Source organism: Neopelma chrysocephalum, unplaced genomic scaffold, assembly GCF_003984885.1.
Source record: "Neopelma chrysocephalum unplaced genomic scaffold, ASM398488v2 Primary Assembly neopelma1_104, whole genome shotgun sequence".
Lineage (NCBI taxonomy): Eukaryota > Metazoa > Chordata > Aves > Passeriformes > Pipridae > Neopelma > Neopelma chrysocephalum.
Genome location: NW_020897768.1, coordinates 920,735 through 947,841, shown reverse-complemented (window position 1 = coordinate 947,841; position 27,107 = coordinate 920,735). Strand labels below are relative to the sequence as shown.

General features: G+C 37.4%; 1 protein-coding gene across 4 annotated transcripts in view; it reads left to right on the top strand.

Annotated features, from left to right (window-relative positions):
• Positions 1-22,795, top strand: part of HMGCLL1 (3-hydroxymethyl-3-methylglutaryl-CoA lyase like 1) — a 69,384-nt gene extending 46,589 nt beyond the window's left edge. For 2 of the 4 annotated variants that reach the window (XM_027696027.1, XM_027696030.1), the window contains exons 8-9: positions 18,020-18,145; positions 22,074-22,795. In XM_027696027.1, the coding sequence (XP_027551828.1) occupies positions 18,020-18,145; positions 22,074-22,187 (240 nt within the window). In that variant the 3' untranslated portion in view covers positions 22,188-22,795. Of the gene's footprint in view, positions 1-61; positions 109-18,019; positions 18,146-22,073 lie in introns of all 4 variants that reach the window. The other 2 variants (XM_027696029.1, XM_027696028.1) reach the window with 2 other exon arrangements.
• Positions 22,796-27,107: the final 4,312 nt, after the last annotated feature.

Genomic DNA, 27,107 nt, shown 5'->3' with positions numbered 1-27,107 from the left:
GCAGCTACTCAGTGAATTATACTTAAGCAATACTCCTTCTAAAACAGGACAACTTTTACAGGTCAGCCATGCTGTGAAGTGCCAAAGCCAGTGGGTTAGAGTGCCCAGGTCACTTCTGGCCCTTGCTGTCAGGCTTTCCTGTACTTTCTTCCACAGATACAGGAATGGCAAAGCACTGGAGTAAAAACCCTTGTTTTCAACTCAGCTGCTGTTTCATAGCCTAAACTCTCCACAGACACAATTCCTTACCCTTCCCCCTTTATGGGTCTGTGTGACCGACACAATATTTCATCGAGTGAAATGTGTTTGGAGGGTTATAGAAACCATAGGCTACAGTGATTGTTTGAAAACAAGTTTAAAGAACATTCAGCAAACAAATTACACTCTTCCCAAGACATTGCAAAATACAACCTCAAGCTGAGTACTATTGTATTGTATATTGTATTTCCTAAGAATTAATGAATGACAGCTGGAAAGCCACAAATCACTCCGCACTAATTCAGGCATTGCTTCGATGGGAGATCTCCTAGGAGTGGAAAGAGGTGCTGGTGATTCAGTAAGTGATTTTTTATAAAGATCACATTGTTCCATGCAGGATTATACTACCCAGAATATTTTCTTCTGGTTGGGGCTGATCCAAAGTCATCTAAAACTGACAGGCTGTATCTGTATAAGAAATTAGCAGGGCAGTAGTCTTGCAATTTTAGTATTCAGTTTTATGTGTGTTGTTTTAGCAAAAGGATAGGTAGTGAAAGATGGGAGAGAGATTAGCCATCTTTTAAGGCGTAAGTAATTTTTTGCATTGCTAAAGTGAATAATACAAATAGAAAGCATTGCCTAGAAAAATGAAGTTAACTTTCTTTTATGAGGAGAATCTGTGTAAAAATGTAAGGAACATGAAGTGATGCTTGAAAACAAACCAGTAAACATTTAAAGTAGAAACATGACTGGCTCTTAGTTAAATGGTTTAATATAAAAATGCCAGAGTATAAATTGACCAAAGAGATAAATTCAGAAGATGGGAAGTGATGTGGAGATCTAGTTAGAGATCATGGTATTCTGAGTAAAATTACATATGTGGGTTAGCTAATGTGACAAACAAAGTGTAGCTAGAAGAAGTAGTAAAACATTTATAGGAAATTATTACAGACCTCCAAGGAAGGGTAAAAAGATGGGTCAGGAAACTTCTGCAGAGGCCCTGGTAAGGTAGACCATTGATCTAGGACGATTCAAGTTTCCTTGACAGTTGACTCTTGTTGTGTGTACAGAATGGGTAAGAAAGGGAAAGTTTTTAATGGAAGTGTTACAGAAATCTTTTCCTGTAAAGCTTGTGTAGTTGACAGAAATAGGTTTGTCTTTCTTCATAGCACATATCCAAACATGAGAAAGAATACACTAAGAGGCAAAGAGGAGTTTTGGCTGGCTGTGATACCTCAATAAATGAAACAATCTCATGGTAGTCCCATAGAACTTTATCAAATTCAAATCCCTATCATAATTCATTAATATGAACTGATCCCTACACTACTGGGATCAAATACTAACTTAAAGAAAACAAGACTGACAAGGACCAAGGATTTTTACCACATTGTGTAATCATTTCCACCTTATTGGACACTGTGAAATGAATGAGATTGATTACATGCCAAATGAAACCACTTTTTATTAGTCCTTTTTCCAGAAAACAGGAATTTTGAAATAAAATCCCCATTTAGTACCAGAAACAGAATCTAGCAAGCCTCTAATTAAACTTTCAAGGTTCAGACTGCAAAATCCAAATTTGAGAGTACAAGTATAGTTTTTATGAAGATTTAAAATTTATTTTTGAAATTGAAATTTAAGAACAGAGTAGATTTTAAGCTTTGTATAGAATGTAATTTTGAGATTAAAAAAGCTAAGTTACATGAGTGGGCAAGTGATCAAAATACATACATGCCCAGTCAAATTATCTGAGCCCTGTAACCCTCCACTTCTTTTCCCCTGCACAGCCTGGCACTCTGAAGTCCTTATGTAGTACAGTGTGAAGGTGGGAAAGACTTGCTGTATGAAGCATGCACATTTTTTAGGATACAGAAAAAAGTTAATATTTTTGCATTCTTATTTTGAGGAGAGCATAGAAATGGAAGGGTTTCAGCAAACCTCACAAGTTTGCTTTTCTCTGCTGTTTACAAATATATGCCAGGAAGCTGCAGAAGACTTTGAAGAGATCTCCAGAAACTAATTTCAGGGTTCAGATAGGGAAATATTAGAAAACACAGCTTGACTGAGAATAGCTGTACAGAATCCAGGAAGGGCTGGTCATGCTTCAGTATTTTGCTGGAATTCTTTGAGGCAGTCACTGCCAAAGAAGACAAAGGATATACAGTGGCCATCATATGCTTTGATTTTTCAGAAAACAATTTTTACAGTGTCTTGCACTGGAAGTTAATATTAAGGCGTGGAGGCATGTAATAAGTGGAAAGTTGGCTAAATGGCAGGAAACAAATGGAATTATGAAACAGAATTTCTTCAAGCTGGAAAGCACCCATCAGTATGGTTGTGGATCCTAGGCCTGTGGTTGTGGATCAGTAGGCCTGTGGGTCCTAGGTTTTCCTGATTAAATGAATAATTTGCAATACCACGATGCTCATGTTAAGGGCAGTTGTTCTAAAGTGTAGGAATTAGGTTTTCCAAATTTTACATTTGTGAAAAATTGTGAAAAACAGGATATCTGGCAGAATTTGTAAGTGGAAATCTGTGTAATATTGTAAAACATGCAAAAGAAAAAGTTTGGGATCAAACATAAGAGTATGGAAATACATATAATTTTAGGTAAAGTGAGAGACTATTTATTACAACATGCCTGTCCTTTAAAATAAGGGTCTTCCTATAGCTTTCTGCCTTTGGGTTTCTGTAGGAACTAAGTTATCCTAGGCATTTTCTGGGTTTGAAGTGTAAACAGTGCTTTTGAATTATTTGTTAGCAAACTAAAAGAGCTATTGGCAGTAACACAAAATTCTTTAGACAACCTCAGTTTGCTTTTTTGTTTCTGTTTCCTTTTATTCCCTGTTCCTATGAAAATGACATAGCACTTAGCTAAAGGTAGTAATTAAAAAAGCAGACATGAAGGAGTACGTGATATTAGGAAAGAAAATGAGTAGAATTGTTTAATATTGAAAGCCAGCATGACAGGTGAATAAGACTCTATTTGAAAGTTAGGAGGAAAATGGCAGGTCAATTGTGAAAATTTACCAGGCTGCAAGGTAGACGTTTTCTTCCTGGGAAGAAAACTTAAAAGAGAGTGTCTGCTTTGGGAAAGTAGCAACACACTTGCATTTTATCAAATAATATTGCTACTATGAGCAGTCAGCTAGTTACTTTTGTAAGTGAAAAAACACACTGCACAAATGAATAAATCAGACCTACATATGGGAAAAAAAACACATAGGTGTTCATACTCAAAATCTGACCAATGCTTTCCAGTATTTTCTCTTTTTTTTTTTTTTTTGGTCTTTTTATAGGTGCTGGTTTTACATTGGTGCCTGTAATACCAGCAAAATAATACAACAAGCAAATGAACAGGCAGCACCACTCCTGCTTCTTTTCTCAGATCAGTACAAAAGATTTAGCAGCCCAATTTTTGCACTCTCCTCAGATCAGTACAGAAGTAGTAACTGTATTTTTATTACTTTCTGCTGCTTTTTGCAGAATGTGCATAGTATGCAATTTCTGAGGAACTGAAAATTTTTGACCTCTATCCCTATGTTTCAGAAAAACTTGATAGCCTGATAGTTCACAAATTAATCATTGCTATTACTACAACTGCTAAACTATTATTAGGGGAAAAAAATTAAATGGTAGACTTAGTTCAAGATTCTTATTTTTTGAACATTTCAGGATAGGAAGGGCAATATATTTGTTATTGGATAGTGAAATAGCAGTGAGAGTGAGGCAAAAATTTGTTTACATGCATATACCAATAGGTAGCCTGTATGTATGGTTTTATGGATTTTGGCTTTTATTTTAAATGAAACTTCATAAAGGATTAACAAATAATAAAAATCTACATTGTTCTAGCTGCCTCTAATATAATGATTGAATTTCAGAAGCTTTCAGCCCTAGTTACTGAACCAAAAACCTGAAGTCTAAACCTGTTTCAGGATACTAATCAGACAAAGAGATCCTTCATCAGGTATAGATTATTCTCATCTTCAAATTACCTCACTAGAGCTGACTTGGAACAGTAGACAAACTTTCCTTTGGCTTACAATCAAACCTCAACTGTTTTTTAAAACATATTTAAACATTTATTTCCACATGCAAATCTATGCATCTTTTTTTATATCTCATTGAATTCGTACGTATTTATAACTCTAGGTCTAAATGCAATATAAATGGAGAAATCATTGCAACAACTATAGCGATAAAATCTGAAGTGGTTTTAAAACCAAAGTTGTTTTAAAAACCAAAGACCCTTTCTGTACAAATAGTATTGAAACTATAGATTTATAAAAAAAATAATTTGGCCCAGATATTGTTTGCTCTTTTTCTCTGCTTGTGTCCTTCTTGCATGCTTCTGCTTTTTTGTTGGAATGTTGTTTTATTGAAGCTTTCCTAATCACATCTTAAATGCTTTAATTTCTGAGTTCCCCATCCTGTAAGTGGTATTCATTTGCACATTTGATTCTTCAGTGTCAGTGGTACATTTCAAGTCAAGCTTCATGGAAAATGCATCATTTTCTGATTGATTAAATCTAGCACCATTAAGGCCATACTGATTTGGTTGATCAGGACCTAAAATACATTCCAGTATTACTTTCATTACTGTGCATCTTTTTCCTCTTGCAAATGCACTTCTTCCCATGCAAAAAAAAGCAGATTCAGAGAATTTACTCTAAATGATTCTCTTATCTTCATCAGATTCTGTTCTACTGCATCTTTAGTTGTCTACTTGTCATATTAGGAACTATAGTTTGTAAAAGGTAAAGGAATTACTAGAATATGAGAAGACAATTCTGTCTTATGTCACCTTTTTCCAGCTAAAAGGGGCTTGCAAATTAGTGCTTGTAAACAAGGCTCACACAAAATAGCATAGAATATAATTTAGATACAAAATCAGCAGATTGTAGGTGCTTTTTAGGGTAATACCGCATACAGACTGTTAGTGTCTACCTCCCCTCTGCTTTGTTCTCTTCTGTAAGGCCTTTTTGCCATTCTTTGCCTCTGTCAGTTCTCAAGCAGAGTAAATATTGTGCTGGCAACTCACTGGCAAGAAGAGAGAATGATGCGAACAGATACTGTGCTCCTGCATTCACTTAATCCTAATGTTTTCCTAGGCACTTATGTTTTTTTTCTCTTTCACTATTTTCCTAGTCATTGTTTGATAGTTGTAGGTCCACATGGCCAGAGCAATAGTCTTTTTACAGACCTCCTTTTATCATCCCAACTGTGTCTTGTTTAACTTGACTATTTAAATGGCTAAGAGTCAGCATCATCCAGTTCTGAAGTGGACTGGGCAGTAATCCAGCTCTTTCTGTTAGAGACAGACATTAATTTTTTTTGGACTAGAAACAAATCACTTCCAAATGCTGGAAATGTAAGAAGGCTTTTCAAAAAAAGGGTTTCAGGTGTTTATAGAACAAATTAGTATAAAATAGTTTTCAAAATGCTAAGCCAAATTTAAAATAAATATTTAGTACTTTTAGAAGCTGTGAAAATATATCACTGGAAAACTGAAGTCACTGATCTGTAGCATGCATTAAAAAAATGGTGAGGGCACACCAGTGTCAAATTCCCCATGCATATTTCTATTGTGCCTCAACTGGATTGCATGTATAAAAAAGGTAGGTGGTTTTTTTTTTACATGATCGATAGTGACTGGCTGTAGGTTTAATGAGATGACTGCCTGTAGCAATCAGAAATTGAACTGATAACTGTTATTTTACAACAGTTGTTGATTCAATTCATAAAAATAAAAATCTAGATTATCAAGATGACTGGAAAATGAAGAATTTTCACTTGTCTGAAGATTGTTTCTTCTGCCTTACGCAGCATCACCTAAGCAATCTCTCATTCGCAGAAAGACAAGCTAGTTCTCCACAGCTGTTACCTGCCCCTTTTAGTTTTATGGTGTCTTGCTTGTCTCTCCCACATCTTTCAACTTTCACAACAAATCAAATGGGATTTCCACAATTAAGTATCCTATACAACTGGCTCATCTCAGAGCTGCTCCATACTTGCAAGCCCACCCCATTCTCTCTTCTCAGCACCCCTCCCACAGCATGCATTTCTTCCTCAATTTCTGTCTCATCAGCTGTCACGGTAATTTTAGATATGAGGCTTTATTTCTGAATAGGATTTGCACTCCTGCAATTGCTGTATCACTCCTTTAAAGCGTTGCCAGGCTTAGTATCTCCTGGCCTCTCTGGCACTATGGCCAGTTGCTATGAAAAGATTGCATCCAGAAAATCAAATTCTTACCCTCCAAAAAAATGTCAGGACTTCCAATCTGCCAACTGTGGATGACGGTGCTAGTTCCTAGACTGTGCCAGAAATTGCTTGGTGGAGCACTGCCTGTCTCAGGCCAAAGCTGTGCCAGGGATTGTTGCAAGAGTCACACAAAGGGGACAATTGAATTCCAGTCCTGATGGCATTTAGTTCCTCAGTCATATATATATAGCCACAAAAGAGCACAATTTCCTGTGCATTAACATCACAAAAGAGAGACTTTTGGTGTCCTTCCTAGTGGCATTTGTAGTGACATTTGAGGATGTCCCTGGAGCTGAGATTTCAGAGGTTGTGGTCAGTTCTGAATGTGCTACTGGTGTCCCTGGGAATTGAGCTTACATGCTGCACGCTAAAAAGGTATATGGAGCAGTGACAGAAATAACATACAATATTTCAACATAATTTTAAAATGAATTGTGAAAGAAAAATTTCAAAATTTGGTGAGGATACAATTAAGTACCTTAAAAACCGGTTTTTATTCAGAATTTAATTCCTTGTTCAACTTACATAGTATTTTGAAAATAAATTATTTCTATAAGAGTTGCTTGACTTGTAGAAATTGTCCCTGTAGTCATATTGCACTTTAATCAGGCTGTGACTCTGTATATATCAGCTAGAAGAAGATAAATGGCTTTTAGACATATTTATTTTTCTCCTTGATGGGAATGACTCCCTCTCCCTTTTTACCCTAAAGCAGTTTTTCTTCAAGTTTAATAACAAGTGTAAAATAAGGACAGAACTACTACAGTGGTTTCCACTTAAAATAATTGTTTCTTTTCATGACCTTTCATTATGTATCTGTCTCTTCTAGTTTTTGCCTGAAAAAGAGGATATTGCATGGAACCTGAATTTCAGATCTAAGCAAGGGTCAGAGGAGTTTGCCATGGCAGGAACAGACTTGGGAGATCACAAATCCCAGGGTCTCCAGTAGGGAAGTGCAGTGTTTACAGGATGAGGCTTCCTTCCTTTCTGGACAGCTCTATAGACAGCTGTGCTGAGGGGGTGGAACTAAACCTCTGGCCATTCTTGCATATTTACTGCTCCTGGAAGGAATTTTGTTACCATCCAGCAAACAATGAAGGAGGGAGAGTAACTTCCTATTGCTGAGATACATCAGGTGGCTTTAAACAGGCTCTTAGGATGTTTCCTACAGAAAATTAAACAGCAAAAAATCTGGAGATACTATGATCAGATAGACTGAAGTTCTGAACTCACTCCACATGAGTGTGTTGGGTGGATCTTTGTAGCTGTATGAGAACAAGTGAGCATTTGCATAAGTGGAATAAGTTAAAGATGACTCTTCAGCTAAGATGGAAACCAACACTGATGTAGTACAGAAAGTATGACAATCATTTTTTCTTTCTGTGTTGTGCAGAAGCAACAGTGAACCAGACTCCTGAGTCAAATTATGTAATTTATCTTTTTTTTCTTTTGAAATATTGCACTACAGACTGAAGCAGCCAGGCATTCAGAAATAAAAACATTTTATAATTTTAAAACATAAGTGAGTGATAGTTTTATATACTCCAGAATTTTTCCAGCTTGCATGTTTGCTTGTTTATTTAATTTTTTGCTTTGTTGCTTAGTTGAGTGCTATATGGTAACAGATTGCCAGAGACAAATGATGTGATTTGCTTAACAGAGTCCTTTCAAATGCATAAACACTTAGAGAAAGAAAGATTTTTTTCTCTCATCAGTGTTCATAACAGTTAAATTTTGCTTGCACTGAGAGGTGCAACAATAGGTAAGAATTTTTAATTTGAAGTAGTATCTTTTCCTCTAAAGAATAAAACAAGTGAACAAAATAATAGTAGATTTAGCAAGGCAATTTAATGTGCATATATAGCAAAAGATAAGGTACTAAGTTGAATGCCTTTTTAAACAAAAGAAGTGTTCTGGCTTTTCTATTGGCAGATACATTGGACAAGCAATTGCAAATGTTTTTTTTTTTTAAAAAAGGAACTTCAATTAGAATAAGGGAAGAATATTTGCAAGACAGTTTACATTCTGTGCTCCCCACCTTAATGCTTCCACTTAAATAGTCAATATATTGGAAGGGAGAATTCTTAATGAGGCAGTGTAATGTGATAAGGTATTGTAATATGATGAGCATTACAAGATTGATCCAGTTACAATGAAACAGTAGAAGATGAGAAATTGTCACGCTTTTTAAAAAAGTTTCTTGCATTGTAATGAAAATTTTGATGAAAATTTTATTTGAAATAAAGATTCACTGTGCCTAGGGTGTCCGAAAAAATGCCCTATTTCATTGCATCTTCTTTGCTCATGTTACTGTAATTATTAACTGTGGAATCCCATCCTGGAATTTTACTTAAGACTTTATATTTTTACGCAAATGTAAAGTTCTACTTCCTTGAAATTATACAGATGAATGACTAAAACATATATTCCGTAGCTCTTAAGGGGAGGTTGTTCCTTGGTTCTGAATCTTTGCAGTAGATGCTAAATTTTACAACAAGACCTTAGTGGTCCCATTTGTTAAATACATTTGTCTGAGTCTTGAATCAAATAAGGATGTGCATAGCCATTTGCAAGTTCACGGGCTATTTAGTGAGAATGAATTTTAAGCAAAAAAGTACCAATAGAAGTAATATACTTTTTTTCTTGTTAAAAAAAAGATGTAAAGGGAATAATAAAATTGCAAGCAAACAGAAATACCTGGTACTTTATTACATCATCATGTTTACTGCTATATTGCCATGATTTTTCCTTAATTCATTGGGTAAACTACTCTTTAGTTCCTCTAGAGAATGAGGTGTACAAGAATGAATACATGTCGGTTTGGTTTGGGGTTTTGTTACAATGCTATTTGATGGTGGTGTATTTTTTCCCTTGCAATGATTTTCTAAACACAAATACCAGCGAAGAAAAAAAAGAAGCAGTATAGCTGCTGTAAATATTTTGTGAAATGTCCATCTGAAGCCCCTCAGTCTCTGGTAATTAGAGGCCATACTGTGGAGATTGGCAGGGTAAATTACCAGTTAATGTTTACACAACAAAACATATGCCCAGTACAATATCCTACATTGATGTTACTGAAACCAGAGTCCGGAAATGTACAGTGGAAACAAAATGTGGTACTTTTCTTGTGCCAACATAAACAGCAATTACAGCACAGTGTGAGAGAAGTCATAAGAAATACTACTGCATATCAGTAGTTCAACAAAGTCAGCACTTTTGTGTAATTGCAGGGGGAAAGGGCTGAAAAACATTACAGATCTCAGCAAGAAATGGCCCTTTATACTTTCAAACTGATCCCTGATAAAACAATGCTGGGGTCATGAGAAGGCTACTCTGCCAGTTTTGCTTCACTGTGGGATCCATTGACATCTGGCTGAGCTGCGGAAGCTGGAAAACTTCTTTAATATTCTCTTGACAGTTAAGTGGACATGTGGAAAACATTCTAATCTGTTAATCTTTGGTGCTCCTGAAGAAAAAGGACATTTGGCTTTATACTTTGTGATGATAAATATTAAGTCTCTAGGTCTAGCTGTAAATAAGTTAAAAGCATTTGAATGGAGGATGCAGTTCTTATTTTCCATATATGGGAGAAGATGGATGTGCACCTGTGTAATCCAGATGATGTAATCAATGCCAGGAGGTGTTTTCTAAGGGTAGTTTACCATATGTCCTGGAATTCCACTTTTCTTTATGCTGAGTATGTTTTGTCAATGAATATTGGGTAACAGAATCTCTGAACCTCCTTATATCCTACATACTAAAGTAGAATAAAGTGTTGTTTCACTCAGGGGATTCTGCAAATAGAATTAAGAGAGATTTGAAATAGTAGTTATGTCTGAATAAAAAGTGCAGGCTTTATTTAACAAAATTAACTGTACAAATTATTTTTGGTCACCCTTAAATCTCATATGGAGTGATAATGAATGTAGAAGAACAGACAGGACAGAAAAACAAGACTGAAAGAATTTGTAGTTTCTTCCTAAGGTATAGATACCAATAAAAGGGGTACGTAAAATATATCAACTAGGTTATGTGTTCCCTGGATGGAGGAAAAAAGAGCCTTTTCAAATACTGTGATGGTTGGGTCAGATTTGCCATTTTCATTGATAGATTCACATGTTCCACATTTGTCACGTGCACTTCAAACACTAGACCAGTGTCCTTCCCTGCTTCTCCACAGTAGCACTTTTCAGTGTTGTAGCTCACAGTGAAGTGCTCTCTCTGCAGCCTAAATTCCAAAAAATGATTTTTACCTGTTCCATACTTCATTCAACCCATTCTCAACTGATGTCCCATAATTCAGCCAATAAGATAATTTAGCCATTTATTTTAGCGGGTATGTGTCTATTCAGCTTATCTTCTGTTAGCCTTCAATGGTAGTGAGTGCATTTTTTTTCTTTTCTTTCTTCACTGGACCTTCATTGTCGGCAGTTCCAAACATGCTTTCTCCAGTCTCAGCAAAATTTTCCCCGCCCAAAGCTACCCTCAGTAACTTTACCATCAAGTTAAGTAATCATTTTGTCTTCTCTGTCCATTCAAAGCCCTTTCTTTATTTTCTGGTTTATTTTTATTCATTTACACTGGTATGTGGCATGTGAGAAAAACCTGGTTGTCAACTGGCTACATGTAGGGCACAGGCAACCTGGCACAGTTTCGCTCCTCTGGACAAGACGGTTCTCTCCCAGCCTACCCCAAAACTGCCCTTTGCCTTTTCTCTCTAGTTCTCCCTTTCCCTCCAGATCCCAAGATTATTATCTTCTCTGCTCTGTATATTTAATTGGTCTTCTGACTGTGTCCAAACTTATATCTATAGAAAGCATATTTCGCATTTATAGATTGGGTTATTTCACGACATAGCAAGTAGGCAAACTGTTAAATCCTCAGAGGTTTGCTTGAGAGCAGCAAATTCTGCTGAAGAGCATCGGGCAGTAACTACTTACTTCAAATCATCATCAGCATCTGGCAATGCCCTGGGTTGCCTGGGGAGGGAAGGAAGGGAGACTGGAAAGTTGCTCAGTGTTCTGATGATCATTGCATCTTCATGGGTTTCAACAAGACCTTGGCGTGTGCCTCCTGCTCCCCCTGCAGCTTTGTGATCCTTAGCAAAGTGGGGCTCGAGCTGTGCGCAGCCCTGCGTCAGCAAACCCCAGTGTTTTGTAAATAAAAGATTGCACTTATTCCTAAAAGGAGCAGAATAAGCCTGCATAGGCAATACAAATGATGGTTTGTGAACATCTGCCTCACAATATTCATCGTGTTATGGCGCAGGAGTTTTATTAGCTTTCCAAAATCTCAAAACCAGTCTCATGTTGAATTGGATTGATTCCCCCTAAACATCCATCAATGTTTTCCGAAGAACTCAACACAAATGTCACCGCTTTATCCCACCAGTGAGAGGATTTTTGTGCAGGTGACTCACTGTCAGTCAGAGACACAGATTTTCCAACTCAGTTTCGGAGAAACTGCTTTGCAGTTTTTTATTGAGGTTGAAGGAAAGAGCATGGTCAGCTGCTGGTCTCTTGACCCTTGGGCGTTTTAACCCCCAGACTGACTAGGTCCTGACAGTGAGGTGGAACTTCCCTAAGCCTGTAACTAAGTCCAGACTGTGTGATCTCTTAAGATCAGTATCCCTCTTGTGCCAAATCTGAGAGCGCAAAACTACAAGAATATCTCCAAGAAACTCATGTTAAAGTCATTGAATATTAGCGCAATGAAGTATTTTTTCTTCCCCAGAACTTGTTCTCGGAAGTGGCCAAGCCCATTTTTCACTAAAACTTTCAAAACAATCCAGCCTGAGGCAAGGTTTAGAAAACGTAAATTCCAGCAGTTAAAGGCTGACAAAGTAATAAACAACTGAAAGTAGGGCCTTATGATGGAAAGTGTTAGGGAACTTTAACTCTAGATGTCATTGCTAGCTTTGCTTATAATAAATGTGTCAGTAGCAATATGAAAAGATGTGTGCAATAAGTTAAAGGAATGCTGTATTGACCTATTTTGTGTGGCACGTCTGCCCACAAATTGCTTGCATCTCAATATATTTTGGGAGAAAAGGATTTTTTCTATTCTCCCCGCTGAATGTATTTTCAAACAAAATTAACTGGCAAATTAGATATTTTAATGTAACAGTGACACCCTGTGGTCAGCAGTAATAGCGTTAACTCTGAAAAGCGTGTTTTGTGATACATTAATTTAGCAAAAGCAGAGAGAAAAAGAAGTAGGAAGGAAATGAAAATCACTTTCAGGGCTTTCCACAGAGAGATGTTACCCCATTTTATTGCCTTATTTGTAGAAATGTATGCTTCTACTTGCTCAAATACCAAAATAATATTTATTTACATACATCTGTTTTATTGAAAAACAGGGGAATGGCAAGCTTTGATTTTTAGACAACTTGATAATGTAAATCAGGAAAGGGCCTTTCTGGTCACTGAACCTTATGAAGCATTGCTGGCAGAGTTATTTATATTTCTATGGTTACCTCTACAGGATAAGGTGTTTTCCCTGATGGCATGCCAAGTGGTGGTGAGTAGCAGACTGATGCCAGAGAGACACAGTGATAGGACAGAACCACACCACGCCAGGAGTGTCAGCTAGGCACTGACTGGGCTTCAGGATTAAATAGCATTAGTCTTGTGCTGCCTTTTGTGTGGACAACCTTTGACCTGACGTGTGTGGGTCCTCCTTTTACTTCTTCCTCCCTCCCTTCTCCCTCCCTCCCTTCTCCCTTCCTTGAACAAATGCTGAACTAATACAGTGATTCTTTGCCATATCTACATGCACCTATCTTTAAGGCATTGGTACACAAGCCCCTAGACTTCGTCACACAACAAATCTTTGCCTGTTTAATGCATACCTGGGATCCTTGATATTATGATTCAAAATCTCATAGTTTAGAAGAAGCCTAATTTATGAGAGACCTGGTTTATAGCTTCTGATTTATACCTCATACATTCCTGGGGTTACTGATGCTGACTTTGCCATTTTTAAGAGAGGGACAAAGTTAAACTTCTGCCAGACAAAGCCAGGTTTAAAGATCAGTAAGGAAGGAGACTGACTGTCCCAATAAGAAGTTATGGGGAGGCTGTAAAGTAAACTGAGAAACATAAAGCATTTATTATTCACTGGCAATAATGGTTTCCTGTTAAAATTGGCTGTTTGACAAAGGTGATAAATTTAATTCCCTGCTCTCTCATTGGGGAATTGGGAAGTTAGCATGGGACAGGAGCAAGAAGTCCTCTACTTTCTCTAGAGAGTAAGCTAAAGCTAGCCAAAGCAAAAGTTTGAATGTGTTCAGGAACCACTGTCAGGAATTTAGAGATTATCAAAAGGCTGCAAAGTGTCAAAAAAGATTGGAGCACTATAGTTGTCCTGGAAGCCAAGCTATTGTTCACCCTCACACATGTCCATACATAAGTAGCTGGGTGAGTGCTCCTCTAGGACATATCCTATGGAATAGCTGCAGTGCAACTTCTCATGAATGTCAGCACAATTTAGTGCCTGTCAGGAAATGACAATGAGACTGTGAGCTTTTTAAAGATCTCCTATTGACAGTGAATGCTTTGCAAGCTCAGATTGCTAAACGGCTTGAAACTTCTTATCTCCTGTAAAAGCCTTACAAATATTGGAGATGTAATGAAGGAAAAGACCTTGTTTTACATATTTAGTCAATTTTTAGATTTTCTTTTAGAGTCCCTTATGCTTTTAATGGCTGCAGAAGCAAAGCAGCTTCATAGCTGCTCAGACTTGCAGAGAATTTATTTATTAGGTGCTATTTCAGACTGTGCTTGGACAGGCTCGGTTGTAATATCAACCTCCAAATTAGTTAGTAGCACTGCTGAAGGATGTTTTCCAACATCTGTTTTTAGCACTGTTAGAATGGAGCTTGGACTATGGATTATTTAAGGTCTTTTTTGAATGGGGCCACACTGAAGATGAACTGCAGTGATTCTGCACATGAATCAACAAACACATTATATTTGTACAACATGCAAGAGCAGACAGATGCAGCTGACCTTGCTGCTGAAATAGTTGTATGTTGCAGTAGACATCTTATCAGAAGCATTGTGAAGAGAACTTTAAAAGACATTATCCTAAAGGCAGAGACACCTGTTCATTGCATATTAAGAGCATTGATTTGAAGAACTGTTGGATCTGGAGGTCAGTCAGAGCTGCTGTATTATATACACCATGTCAAGACCTTGTCTACAACTGGCCTAATGTTCAAATAGCAAATCCATCCTGATGGAGATGCAATTTTAGTGACTTCATGTTTATACACTGCCTCTGGGAAGTAATGGTTTAAGAGTCCTGTACTGGGATGAAAGCCACCACACCAAGGACATTACCAGTGTAAAGCTGTAACTAGACATTCTCCTTTTTCTGCTTAGCCATAATAGTCAATGTTTAAAGACAGACCAATTATCACTGCCAGTCACGTGCAAGTTACCATTCCCACTACTTAGCCAGCAGAAGGCATTAGGATTTTTATGCTCTTGCATCTACATTAGGCTAAATTGACTGAGCTTACTCTAGCTTCCAGGGAAGGTAGTTTGAATCAAATGCAGACAAGGCTGCCTGAGAATACAAAGATGTGGTTAGACAATGTGTTCCATGTTACCATCAAGTTGCTGTAGTATCCTGTACTCCTCCATGTATTCACAATCACTTTAAACAAATGATTGTAAGCAACCTGTTCCCCAATGCCTTCAGAAAACATGCCCTTCTAATGCTGGCAGGATATTGTTTCTTGGTTTTGCTTACCGTCACTGACTGGAGCAGACTACTGATAGTAATACACTGCAGAGGGGGAGGTGCTCCCCAGCTGGCAAACTTTTTTTGGCTGTTTTTCAACAAGTACAATTTACTTGATATTTTTTTCCGATTTTTGCACAAGGACAAGCATTTAATGAGATAATTCACTGGGATTAGAACGTGACTCTTTATATGCTACTGAAACTGTTTCTGAGTCTGCTGATCTTCCTTGGGAGTTTAACAGCTGTGATGTACCCTATAACATTATTTGCCTATAGCTTTTATCACCATGTAAAAGTTATTGAAAATAAGTACATCAAGAAGAATGCTCTAGAAGTTACGACATAACCTTACAGTTTGGGGAAAACTCCATGAAAGACACTTCCTTCACAGAATCACAGAATATGCTGAGTTGGAAGGGACCCACAAGGATCATCAAGTCCAACTCTTGGCCCTGCAAAGCACCATCCTCAAGAGTCTTGAGAGTATCATTCAAATGGTTCTTGAACTCTGTCAGGTTTGGTGCTGTGACCACTTCCCTGGGGAGCCTGTTCCAGTGCCCAACCACCCTCTGGGTAAAGAACCTTTTTCTAATACCCAACCTAAACCTCCTCTGACACAACTTCAGGCCATTCCCTCGGGTCCTGTCATGAGTCACCACTTTTCATCTCTGGAACAGCAATTTCTAATTGAAGTCTTAAAATTAAACTGAAAGAGCAGGCATAGTAGTGGCATGCATGCTTGTATCAACCCACACATCCACGTCAGACACCCTTTTCCGCAGAACCTCACCGTACCCTAAATCTTTCCACTGAGAGGCCTTATATGTGTCTCTGCAGGGACACTTGCAAGCCTGAAAGTTCCCACTGTGGAGCTTGTAGCAATGACTGCCACCATAAATGCATGAATCTTAGCAGCTAATGCAAAAAGAGAATTTCCAATTGAAATCTATCATAAACGCTTATCCTTTGTGTATTAGACACAGATGTGTCATATAACACATTTTCTGACTGGTAGGTTACACAAAGTGTGTAACAAGTGACTGAAATGTGAAACGTACTTTGGTGATTCACTCCATAAGTCACAGATTAGTGTACTTTAAAGGACAATATCCCTTCTTAGAGACTCTCATTGTGTGAGCAATATTAAACCATATTGCCTTGCCTGTCACAGTTACACACGTCAACTCCTTTGAGGTCCTTATTACAGGCTTTGAGCAGCTACGTAGCTCAAGATAATATTCCCTGTCCAAGAAAAGGACCTGGAACAGCACTTCATTGGATTACTCTTTATTATTGCCCTCCAGAAACGTTGGAACTTTAAAGAGCTTGTAAGGCCAATGATAAAACTATGGAAAGCATTGTTAAAAGTAGAAGCAAGTACAACAAAACATTAGGGAAGTTTATTTTGGAACTAAAAAACCCAAAAAACAAAACAACTGATGGGGTATGTTTGGATAGGGGTCTTAGCAACTGCAAAATGCAGGACATGTCATTTGCCTACCTTGCCAGCTAGTTGTGTGCATGGCTGTGAAGGAGAAGCTCAGGCTTCTGGACTAGCTTGCAGGGGTAGGTAAGTCCCTCAGAAGGGAAATCAGCTCTCTCTTTGGCCAGGCCTCAAAGCAGATCTTACTGACTTGCAAATTCAAGTTACAGGCATGGTTTAACATATGAATTTCTCTGGACCCAAAGTCAAAGTGGAACTCCTGTCCTGAATTTGAGCTGTGATTGCACTCTGATTCAGTCTGCCTGACTTCTCCTTCTACAGTTTTACTGTATGTCTGCCTAAATTAGCCCTATGGGGAGAACCCTCGAGTGTACTTAAAATAGAAAGAAGCTGGTGTCTTTGAAGAGCTGATGACTGTTCTGCCTAATACCCTTGTCTGCTTCTAATTATCTCTAGAGTCTGAATGCCTCCAGAGGCATCTGATCTTCTTCAAGGGGAAGACTGAAAAGCTTTGTCTGACAAGGAAGACCCAGTGTCCTGGATCACATACCTAACATGTTGTAACAGAAAAAGATCTCTTCCCAATTTCAGCTTTATTTTAAAATTTAATTACAGAATGAAGAGGGTGCAAGAGCTCACTCAAATCAGTGGAAATTACAGGCTCAGGTTTTTTTCCCTCCCATATCTGTCTTCCAGGGAAGGCTTTATCCCATAGGAAATGTAGTATTATCTGCTAGGCAGAGTTGGTAACTGGCTTACTATTTTTTATCATGAATATGCTGAAAGGATCAGAAGAGAGAAGGTACTTGAGTGCACCAGTAAGAAAATAAAAATCAGAGAATTATGAATTTATGACAGCTGAGTGTTTTTTCAAGTCTTAATTTAAGACTAGTTAAAATGAGAAGAGTTAACACCATGCACCAAGTATTCCCTTAAAAATATTCAAAGTAAAGCTCAGAACCTATATCTAAGAACTTCCATTGATTGTGTTTGGTTCAATGAAAGCCTTTACAAGAATAGATGCAGGCTAGATGCATTTAGAAACATGTTGAAAGATAAAGAGAGAAAAAGCATAAACCTCTGTTTGACTCTAAAGCAGCAATCATCTTATCTGTCAAAATCGTATGTAATGGACTGTTAGTTCTTTGTTTCATATCCTGTGTTTGAAGAGTCTTACCTTATAAAGATGTCAGGACTAATTGTTCCATTATAAGGAACTTCCTCCAAGGAACACATCCATTTGTGGAGAAGTGCATATTTTTTGCATGTAACTAATCCATATAGCCTGCCATTTATCAATAAATATAATTAATGCTCTGTGCTGATGTTTCATTTTTGTGTTGTTATTTTCCAGATGGGAGTTTCTGTCGTGGATTCATCTGTTTCAGGACTTGGTGGTTGTCCCTATGCAAAAGGTGCTACTGGAAATGTAGCCACAGAGGATGTGATATACATGCTTAATGGTCTGGGGATCAATACAGTAAGATATTTTTACTTTCTACTTTAGACTTTAAGGAAACCAAAAATACTTTTCTGGAAAACATAAAATACATACCTGCCAATTACTTGTGCTGTACAATAAAATACTGTGAGCCAACTGTAGATTTTGCAAACTCAGTGCTTTGACATAGCTTGACACATAACATGAATGATGTTGTCTTCATTAGCAATTTAGAGTAGAATTGGTTTGCATATTTAACATAATTTGAATAATCTCCCTCTCCCTACCTGGAGCTATGGTAGCAGAGTAGAGCTTAGTAGCAGCTGCTTTGAGTTATTGCTCTGCCTCAGTAGCCACAAAACATTCATACTGTAGACATTGCTCCAGAAGGCTTATCAGCTCTACAGTGGAAAGACTGAGTGGACCTCAGCTTTTGTCACAGTTTTGGATTTGGTTCATAGTGCTTATTAATTTGTTGTAAATTTTTCTGGCTTCAAAGTTGAAAAAAAAAACAAACCCTGGTGTCTGGAGTCCAAGCAGAGGGCATTGTTATTTCTCAGGTATCCACTTAATATATTTCAAAATTGTACAAAACCTGTTACTGCTTAGCAGGCTTCACAGTAATTTTTATTTCCAGCTCTGTTCTTGGAGTAGAGGGTAGAGCAGCTTATCTGCACTGAGCTGCATTTTAATGAACCTTACCAGTGAGCATCCACACCTCAAGAGCACACCTTTAGTATCTCCAGCATGGTTGGCAAGTTAATTATTCTGGTTTTGTGGGAACCAATTAGTACTACCTTCTCCAGTGAATGTGTGCTCTTTGGTCTTCCTGTTGGCCACTGTTGTGGCCAAATGTGACACAATGTGTTTGTGCTAACTCAAGCATTACAGTGACATTAACTGATACGCAGACTCTGAGAGTCAAGTTCAAAGGAGAACACATAAAGAGCTGCCAAAACTGCAAAGTGTGTGGTTTGCATTTAAACTACTGCAGAAAGAAACTGAAATGTCTGATGTCTGAAATATGAAGATTTGAGTTACTGAGGAGCTTACCAGTTGTTTTTAGGCTGCAGTTCAGTGTGGTACACATGCTGATAGAGTTCCTTGACATAAAAGGATTATAAAACTTGTTTCTGAATTGTACATTCCCTGAGCACTGTTAAAGCATATTCAGTGCCTTACAGAGTTCACTGTAAGAGTTTATCTGCTCTCATTTGCTTTTTAGGGAATTCTGAGTAGATGTCAGACACCTGTTTAGAAAAGGTTTAATCACAAGTGTCCATTTTACAAGTGGACTCTATTTTGAATTGTTTGTATACACATTGGGATAGCTACTTTTCATGAAGATGATGTTTACTCTTTTGAAACAACACAGGTCCTTGAAATAAGGAGGAGAAATCTTGCACTTCACTTTACATTGCTGTGCACCTTAGACTTAGGCTTTCAGTAGTCTTTCCTTGGGCTAAATACCCATTGGCCTTTCCAACTGACTCATAGTGAAATGAAGCAATTAAATAAAAAGTTTGATTATATGAAATATACCTTGTTCCAGGCTTCTTGATAAGACTGATTAATCTGTTAATGGTCTGGTGTCCAAGGAGGAATCTAGCTTGTCCTTGATACCAAATCCCATGGAGAGAATCTCACCATGAAACACTTAGTTGCCCTTTTGTTTTGTTGTCTTTGTTGGTGGTTTTGTTAAATTTTGGATTATGCAAAGGAAAAAAACAAAGCTTTGCTTCTTGAATCCTTTCTGGCCCATTAAATAATGTGTTTTTTACCGGATGAGAGACTTGGAGCCTCAAAGTTATTACTTTAATATATGAGCTTTGGTCTTTGTAGTGTTGGTTGTTTTTGGTACCGTTGCCAGTTCTGTAAAATCATTATTGCACAAATCTATTAATACGTTCCTTTTTTTGTGTAATGGCACAAAATGAAATTTTAATTGCTAATGCTGTCCATTTGCAAGGAGCACTTTCTCATGTTCATCTCAGCTACACACTAAAGCTTTCAGTTTGTTGACTGAAGTCACCTGAGGTGTCAAGTAAAGGATGGATAGTATGTAACCATACATTACTGAGTTCAGATTGACCAGATACATCAAAATAATAACTGCTTCTTCTTCTATACTGTTCTTCAGAACACATAATCAAGAAGTGATCCATGAAATTAATCTTTGGCAGGCTGAATGTTTTGAAGTTCATGGGAATTAAAGGATTTTGCCTTCTGTCTGACTTAAGGCATTTGTCCAAGTACATAGATACTATTGGAGGCACTTTTCTTTGTGTTTTTTGGTTTCATGCCTTGGTGTCAAGGAGTAATTGTGGATATATGGAGTGGTTACTACATAGTATATTCTGAGTATTTATCTGAAGACATGCTATTTTGGCTCAACACCCTTACAAACACCTGTCACTACTCTTGTCCTATTCTCATCTGTGAGTCATGCTCATCAATGCCAAGTATTGTGCCCTCGTGGTAATCCTCTGGTTCACACCACTTGCATAAGAAAGAAAAAAAAGCAGGGATGCATGTACTCCATTTAATGAATGTGAACTGTGAACGTATGTTTCTTATCAACACATAGCACATTAGGCAGTGTTACAGTGATGAAAACATGAATATTGGATAGTTTGGGGAGTTTATTTTGACATCCTCTGTAATCTAACTACCAAATATATCCATGGCGGTATGTTGCTTATTTCTGCCTTGTTAAAAAGCACAGATGCATTAAAAGTTTTTTATATTACGTTATGTGCAATAGGGCTTTACAAACTAAACCTAAGTAAGGACCAAATGTTTTACATGGTGCTGATTGGAAACTCTGAAGCATTTTTTTCAAATTAAAAATGTTTTTGATTACATTTCTGTTAAGTAATTTCTATTCTCAGTAACATTTTTAGCCAATTCCAAGAATGAAAAAGGCCAAGTTTACTGAAGAACGTGGAAATAAGTGCTAGAACCAATTACAGGATTAAGTATTTAAATCAGGTCTTGGTCTGAACTTTAGTACATTAATCTGAAAGTGTGATGAAAGTGTATTTCTGCTCCAATACACCTTGTACTCTTTAATGCTGAGTAACACCCTCCTCCCAATTTTGTGTGACTGCTCAGTGTATTGGTAGTTCAAAATCCCCTTTTGCATCCCTTCTACAGGAACTTTACTGGCTCCTAAATTCCAACCTTCGGAGCAAGTATTTTTACCACTTATATGATCTAACTCTAAAACTTTTACTACACCCAAGTAATCTGGGAGACTGATAATGAAGTATTTTTTCTCTTTAATCAGTAATCTGATTTCATTTTCACAGTTAAGCAGTACTGATATGTACCTTATGTTAGTTAAAAAGCGGTTGCTCAAGGGACATGTTTTTTAGCATGGGCAGATCAAGCAGCTGCAAATTTTTGCTCAGGTGTGATAGCAATGTAAACTGTAATTTTGGATTAAATCTCCTTCAAGAAGGAGATTATGTTTACTCAATAGAATACAGGAACCTGTTTCTCCCTGAACACAGTTGCCAATACAAGTGTGTTTCCTCCATTTTCCTGAGCTGCAGATGGGATACTTAAATACATCAAGTTCCTTAGCACTGGGTGATAAAGAAGTACAGCACATATGTAGACACGACATTTTTTTTCCAACTTCTTCTAGTTGTAATTCCAGTTTTTTATTCCAGATTCTCTTGAGTTTGAAAAATATTACTCCAGCATTTGGCCCACTGCTGTTAAGAGAAGAAATCACTCTCAAAGTGGTAGAACCTTCCAAACAACAGGAAGCTGTAACTATTCTGTAAATTGCTGTAACTATTCTGTTGATCACTCTAACTCTGCTGATCTGTGTTACTGAACTACAACATGAATCAAGCCCATTGTTTGCAAAAATTAGACCCTGGAGCAAAAAGTTCAGAGTCTAAGCATTTTCATTATGTACATTTATTATTCTTAACATTTTTCACCTCTTTTTTAGGGAGTAAATCTTTATGCAGTGATGGAAGCTGGAAATTTCATCTGCACAGCTTTGAACAAGAAAACAAACTCAAAGGTTGCACAAGCTTCCTTCAATACTGGGACTGTCAATTAAATGGATTTTTTTTTTTTGCAGCTTGATCACATTTTTCCTCTACCTTGACCAAGGACATTTGTATCAGGAAAGCAAACAGAGGAAAACCACTTCAGCAAAGCAGCAAAATAGAACACATATGTAATTTTTTTATTATGGGAAGAATTATTGTACTGTACTGTCTTGTTAAGAATTGTCTGATTTGTAAGTAAGAAATAAATGACTGTAGTAGAGAACCCCATGCTTGGTTCTTCTACAGAGGAGAAAAAATGAATTTTTAGTTCTTTTCAGGAAAACTGGATAGAAACAGTGAATACATAGTTAATTTTTAATCAAGATGACTTTCAGAACAGTACAAATATTTGCAGTAGTTTATGAGATCCCATGCTGTGTGTGGCCATTCTACTGTGTTTTATTTATCTGAATCTTTACTTTTCATTTGTCAAGTTACTTGTGTTATGAACATGGAGACAAATCTGAATTCACCGTAAGAATTTTTTAGCAATAGAACTTTTTTTAATTTTGTTTTGTTTAACATCTGTGAAATTATAGATGACTTTAGTTTGTTCCAAGACATCGTGGTGAGTGGCAGTCTGCCAGATCCTTCAAATCTAATGCAAATTTCCTTATTTGTTACGTATGTTAAATTTGTTGTAGTCGCCTTTTCTCGTCAAATTATTAAAACCTAATTATATGAAGCAAATGAAAATTGTCAAGGTCTTCAACATCATTCAGGTTTATAGTAGTAGAAGGGGTGAAATTTTCATCCAAGGTCTCATCAAACAATTCGATTTTTCATTATATAGGCTATGAATTCATATTCTCCCTCATCAGTCATGAACCTTTTAGGATAACAGAATTCTGCTGTGCTAGCTTACACAAAAGGAACGACTTATAATTTTTTTCTGTGCTCTACTGATAGTGATACTTTGTGAGCATCTTGATTTGTTTGACCTGCCCTGGATGCATGTTTGGATCACCACAAAAAAAGCTCTGTCCTCTTTTTCCCATGTTTCAGTGGGGCTTTGTTATTTAGCAGACACTATGGCTCATATATCAAAACTTGAACTTAAATAAAACCAGGTTTTGAACCATTCACAGATTTTAAAATTCTGTAATGGATTAAATCCAATGAAGAAGTGAGGAATCTGCAGCAGTATTTAGGCTGTACTTAGACTAATAATTAGTAGTTAAGCCTAAACTTGGTGCCAGAATTGACATCCTAAATACTCCCTAATTTAAGTGCCATTTACCCCTGAAGGTGACTAACCGCACTGTAATACCTTCCCATTTAACAATAAATTTTCCTCTTAGTTTCCTCTGTGGAGGCACAGAATTGGCTCATTTTGAGCTGAAGTATGCAGTTCTCAGGTAGGGCCTGATGAATTTTCTTCCACCCAAGACCCTGTGAGCAGGTTTAATCCACATAAACAAGATTTAGCTTCTCCAAGAATGCAAATTAAGTCAGCCCTTGGAAAAAAATAAAAAGCAGCTGTGATGTAAACCACCTTTTAAATATTAGCCTGAATGTCAGAGTAGGCAAATGATGTGAGACTGAGCTTTCTGCTCAGCCTGGGGAGATTCAAATACACATTTTTGGGGCATCTTAGATCAATGGATCTAACCACCCCTCTATATACATAACGGAAAAAGAACACACTTTCAAGTAGATCTGCATGAAGTTGTGCCATTGAGTAGGATGGAATTAAAAATTCCTAAGACCAGAAAGATCACAAGGAAAAACATCACTGCAACAGATTGCAGAGTTCTTTTCCTTGAAGGTGGATGGCTTCAGTTGTCAGCCAAGTTAGGAACTGAACAGATACTGTCCTTTTTTTTTTTTGTTAAATATACTAACTACAGCATATTAGATAAAAATAAGTGGGTTTACTACTAACACAATTTTTGTGTTCAATAAAATACATATGTAGAATAAAAGGACTAGCTCTGCTCAGTTCTGTGGGAATTCTAGAAGTCTATGTTCCTAACTACCATGAAGCCTTGCTAGCTTTAGCTGTAGGAGATCCTTACACTGTGGAGGAGTTTTCCAATATGTCTCTGTGCACAGCACATCATATCATAGCTTTTTGGGCTGTCCAGTTTGCAATTCTAAGGCTCTTAACTCTCCCTATGCAGTGAAACAGGGTACCTGTTAAATCATGGGGATGAACAACCTAAAATGTCTCAGTTCGTTATTGGATCTGTTTTACAAACTACTTGGGAGCTGGTCTGTTATTCTACAATGACATGAGCACTGGAAAAGATGAGCAGTCACATCTGGAGCCTGTTTTTTACCTACACGTTTAGCTTTAACCACATAGTGAGTTATACTAATCTGGGGTGGAGGTCACAGACAAATAGATTGTTTGTCAGGATTGTTACAAGACAGAAAGAAACACACAGAATAAAAAGAACCACAACAAAACAAACAACCAAAAACCAACCTAGTGTTTATGTGCCAAAAATGCCACATGGGATGAATTTAGGTCTGTGGGTCCAGGTGAGCAATACCTGTAAAATCCTTGTTTACTTGTAGTGTGACTGAGAGTCCTGAAACATCTCATGTTCTCCCTACTGAAATTTTTTAGGCATGTGAAGTGCTGCTGCTCTGCTTTCCTGGGTTAGCATCATTTTTACTGTGCAGAACATTTTGACACCTAATCTTTAGCTTCACAGAATAGGCATATGTTTCTCTTAAGATCAATAGCTATGCTACAGTCCTTCAAAAAGATGTCAAGCCATGGAATGATGCTCTGCAGTGCTGACTTCCTAATCTTTATGCTTATTTTCAGAGTGACCCATCAGTAGTGGTGTCTGTTCTTTTAGTCCCTACCAGTGTCCTCCACTGAGTACACTGCTGTCACTTCACCCTGAAGTAACCCTCTGGCTGTGGAAGGTTTGCATCATGGCTTCCATAAGCAGGTGTTCTTATCACTGTGTCAGTATAAAAATTATATATATGTTTTTACTTGTGGAGAGGTATCAAGAAAAAGTAAGAGAGTTCGGAATATCATGATCACACTGTTGGAATGTGGGGACATGCTGTTTCTCTCTTTTGCTGTTAATGGTGAAAAAGCTCTGAGAGCATGTGGGAGGGAAGAACTAGTTACTGACTGCCCTCACCAAGTCTTATCAGAGACAAATGAGATGTAGGAAAGGTTCTGTGCTTTGGAGACTTTCTTCTGTAGCACACTGTATCAAAGTCACTGGAGAGATCTCACAGAACAACATGGAGATCATCTTCATGTGCCAAGGCCATGGAGTATGTAAACTGGAGTTCCCAGGGCAGTCTCTGGTTTGTGCTCTATCTGAACCTGTGGAGGTTCAACAGCTAACCAGTGTCATATTGCTGGAATTTTCTTTAATACTTTCACAGTAGTTTTTCTTTATCCCATGTTGTTGGCAATAGGTAGAAAAGCAAATACTGTCTTCTTTGGCTAGTCAAGATATTACATTGTTCTAAAGGCATGGCTGGTGTGCTTTTTGGGAGGACAAGTTGATCAGTTCCATTACTATGGGCATAATCATTCTTCAGTGCCTTTCAGAAGACAGCAGTGACATGGATCCCATACATGGATAGTGCTCTCGTCTTCCAGCAGCACTTGCTTTGTAGTTTAAACTTTTATGTATTAGGGCAATTTGGCTCTGGATCAGCACTTTAATGTTTCATTTTCATGTATAACCAGAGTTTATGGAAAGAAGAACTAAATATTCTGGTCTTGAGAATAAGTCCAGAGAGGCTTTGGCTAATTTTCCTCTCTTAATAGCATCATTTGAGTTCATAAAACTTTTATTATTGTATTAAGGAGTCACAAATTAAGACTGCAAGTCTTTGAGGTAAAATTCTTACGTTTGGTATCAGTGCTGTTGAAATGAAATAATACTTGTCCAAAAAGTTAGGGTGAATGTATGAGACCTGCCTATTTTTTCACTGAGTTATTTTAAGGGGTAGAAATATTGTTTAGTTACTGCAATACCCGAAAATCAGTATTCTCTGCCACTGAATTCTTCTATGATTTCTGATACTGCCTTAAGTTCACTTTGTTGATTGTGAAGTATCTAGAAAAGTGACTAAACAGATATATCAGTCTGGAGAAGTAAATGAAAGATACTTATTTTCAGTCTTGACTTGCTGATCAATGCTTTTCTTTTGTTATATTTTTGAAGATTATTTTTCTCTACAGTCCTGCTGTAATGCAGTGATATTCATTGCTGCAATAACACAGCAGGCAGAAGGACTGCAGCCAAAGTCAACTTAGTCCTTTGAAACTGATGTCAAAGAGATGATATTTTGTTAAGGAATTGTCATGTATCCTCTTGGTTAAATGCATTTGTGATTTTGCAATATGTGGTGTTAGCTGAAATAAAATCTGTCTCGGTGTTTATTGAAACTGATATACTCATGTATTACACCAGATTCAGCTCTGACTAACCAGCTCATATATACAGCATTAGCAAATATAAGCTGTCACTGACATGTATGCCTGTGTTGACTTTGTTACCTAGTAATCAATTTTGAGTGCTTTTTCTTTGGATTACCTTTTTATCTGGCGTTCCTGTGGGCTTTTATAGCAGACAAATCTCTTTTAAGTTACTACGGAAACATTTCTTTCCTGCATTAACTAAACAGTAAAAGCTACAGCCAGGAGTAGAGGTAGGAGTTGAAAAAAATTCCATGAGGCATTATCTAACTTCACATACTCCAATGCAGAGTAGAAATCTGTGCCCTCTAAGTGATGTCTGATGAAGACTCCTTACACACTTCATGGGAGACCGAATGACTTCAGCATGTGGTCTGAAACATCAACATGTTGATCAGGGAGATTTCTTGGCAAAGTCAACAGCAAAATTCTCTACCTCGTGCTACTATTGAAGTGCCTCAGCATGAGCTGCAGTTAGTTATCTTCACTAGTTTGAATGCAATGGTTTGTATTTTCCCTG